Below are 9,651 nucleotides of genomic sequence, written 5' to 3'. Positions count from 1 at the left end.
CATAAGCTGACTTGGCCCTTTGGGCCAGGTGAGCTAAAAATCATAAATGTTTTTTCATCACAGACATCACACATGAAGACAATGTGTCTTTCAATAATCCATGAAAGTCCAGATGATGTCGGGTGTACAGTGGAAAGCACAGTCACCTTGCACCATGCAGCACAGGTTGGATTCCAGATCGGATGTAAAAAGTTGTTCGATCATCTTCCCACCCACCTGAGTTTTTCTTTGATTTGTCTCATTTCATCACACATCCTATGTTCCCTTCCATCAAGATCAACCACTGGAGGGATTAATACAGCTACAGGCTGCAGTACACCTCTCGGCTAGGTGTTCAAAGCCTGCAGGTATATCAATCTTCACCATACATGTATGTCAAGTCCAATTCTCAAACTCATCTTAGATGTATTTGTTGAAATATAAATTTGTGTATATTATCCGTGGGTGACTAACCCCCCCAAGACAAGTAACGTTTGCTCCCAGTTTGAATTGTGAAAATATGAGATTTCAAATTTTTCTTCATGTGTAATTAAGAAGAGGAAGCTTTATACAAAATAGCAATAGTAAATGACCTGTTTATTTCTACTGATAAATATGAGACTAAACCCCAGCTATGGTAAGTAGAACTTTACATCTATCAGCAAAAAAAACCTAAAGAAACATTGAAATTTTAACCAAATTACATAATCAGAATGCCAGATGCCAATTCATTGACATTTTTTTTAAAAATGAAAATTAATCACGGTAAATCATTATAGTAGTTCATTAGAGCATCATTGATGTTCATCTTATTGGTTGTGATGTAGTATTTGGCAATCTCCACATCATCTGTATCAGTGACTCCAAGGAATTCCTGAAGAAGTCCACTCATCACCTGCTCCACAGGATCTGGTTCCTGTTCGTAGTTAACTCCCCCTGACATAGTTAAACTGTCTGTGTTGTTAATCTTGGCGTCATCTGATTGACTACTCAGTTCCTGGACAGGTGCTGAAGCTCCAGGTATGATCTATAATTATATAACAAAAAGGCCACTTAATGACATCAGTTTCTTGCACATCATATCTTTTTGCACATAAGAGTTATTTCCCCTTAACGTTTATATTAATCACCATTATCTCACAATTGAGAATTATCAGTGTGCTATTAAAAGATAAATATCCGTGTACCTAACAAGACTGTCATGTATGGATTTAGCTGTTGCAAATACCATTTATAAAGATAAAGAACAAATGTGGATGAACTATTTTGGCATGGAGTCCAATGTTACAGTAATCGAGCATACATATTAACTGTATTGTAGCATACATATTAACTGTATTGTAGAATACATTATAACTGTATTATAGCATACATCATTAACTGTAATGTAGCATACATCCTTAACTGTATATTAGCATACATATTAACTGTATTGTAGCATACATATTAACTGTATTGTAGCATACATCCTTAACTGTATTGTAGCATACATAATAACTGTATTGTAGCATACATCCTTAATACATCCTTAACTGTATTGTAGCATACATATTAACTGTATTGTAGCATACATCCTTAACTGTATTGTAGCATACATATTAACTGTATTGTAGCATACATCCTTAACTGTATTGTAGCATACATATTAACTGTATTGTAGCATACATCCTTAACTGTATTGTAGCATACATATTAACTGTATTGTAGCATACATCCTTAACTGTATTGTAGCATACATATTAACTGTATTGTAGCATACATCCTTAACTGTATTGTAGCATACATCTTAACTGTATTGTAGCATACATCCTTAACTGTATTGTAGCATACATATTAACTGTATTGTAGCATACATCCTTAACTGTATTGTAGCATACATATTAACTGTATTGTAGCATACATCCTTAACTGTATTGTAGCATACATATTAACTGTATTGTAGCATACATCCTTAACTGTATTGTAGCATACATATTAACTGTATTGTAGCATACATCCTTAACTGTATTGTAGCATACATATTAACTGTATTGTAGCATACATCCTTAACTGTATTGTAGCATACATCTTAACTGTATTGTAGCATACATCCTTAACTGTATTGTAGCATACATCAGCATACATATTAACTGTATTGTAGCATACATATTAACTGTATTGTAGCATACATCCTTAACTGTATTGTAGCATACATATTAACTGTATTGTAGCATACATCCTTAACTGTATTGTAGCATACATATTAACTGTATTGTAGCATACATCCTTAACTGTATTGTAGCATACATATTAACTGTATTGTAGCATACATCCTTAACTGTATTGTAGCATACATATTAACTGTATTGTAGCATACATCCTTAACTGTATTGTAGCATACATATTAACTGTATTGTAGCATACATCCTTAACTGTATTGTAGCATACATATTAACTGTATTGTAGCATACATCCTTAACTGTATTGTAGCATACATATTAACTGTATTGTAGCATACATCCTTAACTGTATTGTAGCATACATATTAACTGTATTGTAGCATACATCCTTAACTGTATTGTAGCATACATATTAACTGTATTGTAGCATACATCCTTAACTGTATTGTAGCATACATCAGCATACATATTAACTGTATTGTAGCATACATATTAACTGTATTGTAGCATACATCCTTAACTGTATTGTAGCATACATATTAACTGTATTGTAGCATACATCCTTAACTGTATTGTAGCATACATATTAACTGTATTGTAGCATACATCCTTAACTGTATTGTAGCATACATATTAACTGTATTGTAGCATACATCCTTAACTGTATTGTAGCATACATATTAACTGTATTGTAGCATACATCCTTAACTGTATTGTAGCATACATATTAACTGTATTGTAGCATACATCCTTAACTGTATTGTAGCATACATATTAACTGTATTGTAGCATACATCCTTAACTGTATTGTAGCATACATATTAACTGTATTGTAGCATACATCCTTAACTGTATTGTAGCATACATATTAACTGTATTGTAGCATACATCCTTAACTGTATTGTAGCATACATATTAACTGTATTGTAGCATACATCCTTAACTGTATTGTAGCATACATCAGCATACATATTAACTGTATTGTAGCATACATATTAACTGTATTGTAGCATACATCCTTAACTGTATTGTAGCATACATATTAACTGTATTGTAGCATACATCCTTAACTGTATTGTAGCATACATATTAACTGTATTGTAGCATACATCCTTAACTGTATTGTAGCATACATATTAACTGTATTGTAGCATACATCCTTAACTGTATTGTAGCATACATATTAACTGTATTGTAGCATACATCCTTAACTGTATTGTAGCATACATATTAACTGTATTGTAGCATACATCCTTAACTGTATTGTAGCATACATATTAACTGTATTGTAGCATACATCCTTAACTGTATTGTAGCATACATATTAACTGTATTGTAGCATACATCCTTAACTGTATTGTAGCATACATATTAACTGTATTGTAGCATACATCCTTAACTGTATTGTAGCATACATATTAACTGTATTGTAGCATACATCCTTAACTGTATTGTAGCATACATCAGCATACATATTAACTGTATTGTAGCATACATATTAACTGTATTGTAGCATACATCCTTAACTGTATTGTAGCATACATATTAACTGTATTGTAGCATACATCCTTAACTGTATTGTAGCATACATATTAACTGTATTGTAGCATACATCCTTAACTGTATTGTAGCATACATATTAACTGTATTGTAGCATACATCCTTAACTGTATTGTAGCATACATATTAACTGTATTGTAGCATACATCCTTAACTGTATTGTAGCATACATATTAACTGTATTGTAGCATACATCCTTAACTGTATTGTAGCATACATCAGCATACATATTAACTGTATTGTAGCATACATATTAACTGTATTGTAGCATACATCCTTAACTGTATTGTAGCATACATATTAACTGTATTGTAGCATACATCCTTAACTGTATTGTAGCATACATATTAACTGTATTGTAGCATACATATTAACTGTATTGTAGAATACATTATAACTGTATTATAGCATAAATCATTAACTGTAATGTAGCATACATATTAACTGTATTGTAGCATACATCCTTAACAGTATTATAGCATACATATTAACTGTATTGTAGTATACATATTAACTGTATTGTAGCATACATATTAACTGTATTGTAGCATACATATTAACTGTATTGTAGTATACATATTAACTGTATTGTAGCATACATATTAACTAAAGAGGCCACTGCATAAACAAATGAGGAATGTAAATGTAATGATGTCTTTCACTCATGTCAGAAAGCATGCAATCCTTATTCCTGAGCTGACCTTTCCTGGTTTGTCCACTTCTGGCTTGACCCCATGCAACATCTGTAGCTTGTTCCACATCTGGTCATCTTTATGTTTTCTTTGCTGGAGAAATTAAACATTTGTTTTAGAGGCATACACAAACACGTATAATCATCAATAACAGAAAGGACAAATTCAAACTTTCAGAATTAACCCCAATATTACTGTATGTTGACCTTCCTAGCATAAGATGGGATATCCTTGTGTAGGTTGAACATCACACCGTAAAACTCCCGAATCCCTAGGTAAAGCAAAAAATCTCTCATTTAAGATGAAGCATCATAGGATAAAGACAGACCTAACAGGATAAAGTGAGACCTAACAGGATAAAGTGAGACCTAACATGATAAAGTGAGACATAACATGATAAAGTGAGACATAACAGGATATAGTGAGACATAACATGATAAAGTGAAGGACCTAACATGATAAAGTGAGACATAACATGATAAAGTGAAGGACCTAACATGACAAATTGAGACCTAACATGATAAAGTGAGACCTAACAGGATAAAGTGAGACAAAACATGATAAAGTGAGACCTAACATGATAAAGTGAAGGACCTAACATGATAAAGTGAGACCTAACAAGATAAAGTGAGACATAACATGATAAAGTGAGACATAACATGATAAAGTGGGACCTAACATGACAAATTGAGACCTAACATGATAAAGTGAGACCTAACAGGATAAAGTGAGACAAAACAAGATAAAGTGAGACCTAACACGATAAAGTGAGACTTAGCATGATAAAGTGAGACATAACATGATAAAGTGAGACCTAACATGATAAAGTGAGACCTCACAGGATAAAATGAGACCTAACAGGATAAAGTGAGGCCTAAAATGATAAAGTTAGACATAACAGGATAAAACGAGACTTTTACATTGTATGTAAAAGCTCTATGACTTCTCACATTTATATTGTATGTCAATGCTCCGTGACTTCTCACATTTATATTGTATAATTCAAGGCTCCATGACTTCTCACATTTATATTGTATGTCAATTCTCCATGACTTCTCACATTTATATTGTATGTCAAGGCTCCATGACTTCTCACATTGATAGTTTATGTCAATGCTTCCTGACTTCTCACATTTATATTGTATGTCAATGCTCCGAGACTTCTCACATTTATATTGTATATGTCAAGGCTCCATGACTTCTCACATTTATATTGTATGTCAATTCTCCATGACTTCTCACATTTATATTGTATGTCAAGGCTCCATGACTTCTCACATTTATATTTATGACAATGCTCTATGACTTCTCACATTTATAGTTTATGTCAAGGCTCCATGACTTCTCACCTTTATATTGTATGTCAATGCTCCATGACTTCTCACAATTATATTGTTTGTTAATGCTCCATGACTTCTCACATTTAAACTGTATGTCAAGGCTCCATGATTTCTCACATTTATATTGTATGTCAAGGCTCCATGACTTTTCACATTTATACTGTATGGCAATGCTCCATGACTTCTCACATTTATACTGTATGTCAATGCTCCATGACTTCTCACATTTATATTGTATGTCAATGCTCCATGACTTCTCACATTTATATTGTATGACAATGCTCCATGACTTCTTACCATTTATATTGTATGACAATGCTCCATGACTTCTCACATTTATAGTTTCTGTCAAGGCTCCATGACTTCTCTCATTTATATTGTATGTCAAGGCTCCATGATTTCTCACATTTATATTGTATGTCAAGGCTCCGTGACTTCTAACAATTATTGTTTATGTCAATGCTCCATGACTTCTCACATTTATAGTTTATGTCAATGCTTCATGACTTCTCACATTTATAGTTTATGTCAATTCTCCATGAATTCTCACATTTATAGTTTATGTCAAGGCTCCATGATGTCTCACATTTATATTGTATGTCAATTCTCCATGACTTCTCACATTTATAGTTTATGTCAAGGCTCCATGACGTCTCACTTTCAAATTGTATGTCAAGGTTCCATGACTTCTCATATTCAAATTGTATGTCAAGGCTCCATGACTTCTCAAATTTAAATTGTATGGTAAGGCTCCACGACTTCTCACATTTATATTGTATGTCAAGGCTCCATGACTTCTCACATATATATTGTATGTCAATGCTCCATGACTTCTCACATTTATATTGTATGTCAATGCTCCGTGACTTCTCACATTTATAGTTTATGTCAAGGCTCCATGATTTCTCACATTTATATTGTATGTCAATTCTCCATGACTTCTCACATTAATAGTTTATATCAAGGCTCCATGACGTCTCACATTCAAATTGTATGTCAAGGTTCCATGACTTCTCACATTCAAATTGTATGTCAAGGCTCCATGACTTCTCACATTTAAATTGTATGGTAAGGCTTCACGGCTTCTCACATTTATATTGTATGTCAAGGCTCCATGACTTCTCACATATATATTGTATGTCAATGCTCCATGATTTCTCACATTTATATTGTATGTCAAGGCTCCATGACTTCTTACATTTATAGTTTATGTCAATGCTCCGTGACTCCTCACATTTATATTGTATGTCAATGCTCTGTGACTTCTCACATTTATATTGTATGTCAATGCTCCGTGACTGATCACATTTATATTGTATGTCAATGCGCCATGATTTCTCACATTTATATTGTATGTCATTCTAACATGATTCGTTTGCAATGCATGTTTTGATTGGATACGGACCATGTTCTAATCTGCGATAGAATCATGATCAATCGTGTTAAGCTCCTCCCATCGCACTTAAGCCACGCCCCGTTTCAAGCCAAAACAATATGGCGTCAAGCTCGCCTCTTAGCGAAATCCTGCTGATAAGGCTAGCAGGCAAGGGAACAGAAACGACCGATGAAATGTATTTATTGAATGAATTAAAAAGTAAAAAGTACTCATTCCTTGGTCTTACCTCCATTTATTACTGAAACGTTCTTTCCATCCGTGTGAAGGCATATATTTAGATCCCAAATCAAATGAAACATTTCACATGTGTTGTATGCATTTACACAAAACTCTTCACAAATCTATACAAATAATCGCCGATTTTGTCGATAAGCACAGATTGGGAATGCATACCGACATGGAAATGTAAGAACTTGGTCAATATCAATCCAAATGTGTCGTATAAACTTCGGTAACAGGATATTCACGAACAATCCAAATATTCCGCCTCGTCAACATACAGATCGAGCGCTCGCCAGTATGGGCGGGGCCAAATGACCGACTTTTGAAAGCTTCTTTCCGATTGGTCAGTCCGCTGCAGATTGACACGTCGCCTGTTCAGGTCACAAAGTATTTTACTACGTACTTTTGTACAAGGAAATACAATTTTTCTAAACATATTAGCGTAGTATATTTGTTAAGGGGTGTTAGAATGGGGATACTACGTTGTTTTTCGTGTCTATACTGGCGATTAGAACATGAAATTTGGTTTAAACTCTCGACCTATCGGTCTCGCCAGTATAGCCACTCAAAACAATGTACTATCCCCTAAATGCTCCATGACTTCTCACATATATATTGTATGTCAAGGCTCTATGACTTCTCACATTTATACTGTATGTGATAGAACTACAAACCTTGTTTGGTTCACTATAAATAATCCCCCTGTCCTGACATCGCTTTCGGCGAACTGCCTCTCGTACTTCTCTGATCCGATCAAGATGATTATCGTCAACTGGTTCACCTTCTCCACCTGTCCAGTAATCAATAAACAATACATTCACTCACAATTTTCAGTCAGCAAGTTCTTTTCAAAAAAAATATTTATACAAGAGAAACGTTTTATAAACTCTTTGTTCATTAAAACATATTACGGCATCAAAATATTGATTGTGACCTTATGTTAAAGTTGTGTGAGGGTACAATGCACCAAAATAACTTTCTTCACAACAGTGTTATTTAACAATCCATCCTTCTGTTGTGCAATAATTATATAAACTGTGCACATCTTTGTGATATGGTAAGATCAGTCGATCAATTATACAGAAGGAAACAAATCTCAAAAGGTGTGCTTCAAAGAAGGTACATCATACATAAATATCCTATTTGTATATTTTGCACTTCATCTAATTCTATAAAGCATATCTTACACATCATTACAGTGACTCTAAACCTGTCACTAATGGGGTTGACCTTATAATGACCTGTGTTAATTATGTCGGTCATATTCTGTATGAAAATTTCACAACTACTTTGTGGTTACTAGATACAAGAAATGTACCTGTGACCTGGTAATTAACAGGTAATCATTGTAACAGGTAAGGCTATCTTGTTTACATTGTAGCTGCCTGCACATACAAGTTTCAAGTTTCAAGTTTTACAGTACATACATGTATAGGACTGTATCATGTTTTTATCAAGGTCATTTCAAAACAATTTTGGTACATGTAACTGTAGTGAAGTGAAATCCAAAAACAGGTAAAATATAAAATATCAGCATCCTTTGTACAAATACAAGTAACTTATTTACCACCTTTTTCAATTACTACATCAATGGCAAGATTTCTCTTTAAACTGATAAATAATTAAGTATTACCAAACATTTTAAATACACTACCTGGAGTGTTGGCTACGGACACTGAAGGAGTGTTCAATTGTTGCATCGCAGCCGTTCCTTCTGGTCCAAGTTTAAACGAAATGATGTACTCAATCATGGCTCTTCTGTTCTCATACACTACAAACTCATTGTAGTCCCGCGGACAGCCCTGTAGGGTTATAACAGTATAGAGTTATAAACACTTCCAAAAGTAACATTGTAGTCCCGTGGACAGCCCATTTAGGGTTATAACAGTCTAGAGTTATAAACACATCCAAAAGTAACATTGTAGTCCCTCAGACAACCGTGTAAGGGTTCTCATACACTACAAACTCATTGTAGTCCCGCGGACAGCCCTGTAGGGTTATAATAGTCTAGAGTTATAAACACATCCAAAATTAACATTGTAGTCCCTCAGACAACCGTGTAAGGGTTCTCATACACTACAAACTCATTGTAGTCCCGCGGACAGCCCTGTAGGGTTATACCAGTCTAGAGTTATAAACACTTCCAAAATTAACATTGTAGTTCCGTGGACAGCCCTGTAGGGTTATAACAGTCTAGAGTTATAAACACATCCAAAAGTAACATTGTAGTCCCATGGACAGCCCATGTAGGGTTATAACAGTCTAGAGTTATAAACACTTCCAAAAGTAACATTGTAGTCCCG

At 34.0% G+C, this 9,651-nt stretch overlaps 1 protein-coding gene across 2 annotated transcripts in view; it reads right to left on the bottom strand.

Annotated features, from left to right (window-relative positions):
* The window catches only part of LOC110448503, a 47,212-nt gene continuing 37,561 nt past the window's right edge, over positions 1-9,651 (bottom strand). For both annotated transcript variants that reach the window (XM_021494776.1, XM_021494783.1), the window contains 4 exons: positions 9,003-9,150; positions 8,023-8,138; positions 4,400-4,483; positions 1-1,006 (listed from right to left, as the gene is read on the bottom strand). In XM_021494776.1, the coding sequence (XP_021350451.1) occupies positions 740-1,006; positions 4,400-4,483; positions 8,023-8,138; positions 9,003-9,150 (615 nt within the window). In that variant the 3' untranslated portion in view covers positions 1-739. The remainder of the gene's footprint in view (positions 1,007-4,399; positions 4,484-8,022; positions 8,139-9,002; positions 9,151-9,651) is intronic.

This window comes from Mizuhopecten yessoensis, unplaced genomic scaffold (genome assembly GCF_002113885.1).
Source record: "Mizuhopecten yessoensis strain PY_sf001 unplaced genomic scaffold, ASM211388v2 scaffold429, whole genome shotgun sequence".
NCBI lineage: Eukaryota > Metazoa > Mollusca > Bivalvia > Pectinida > Pectinidae > Mizuhopecten > Mizuhopecten yessoensis.
The sequence above is the reverse complement of the archived record's forward strand: the minus strand, read 5'-3'. Positions and strand labels throughout refer to the sequence as shown.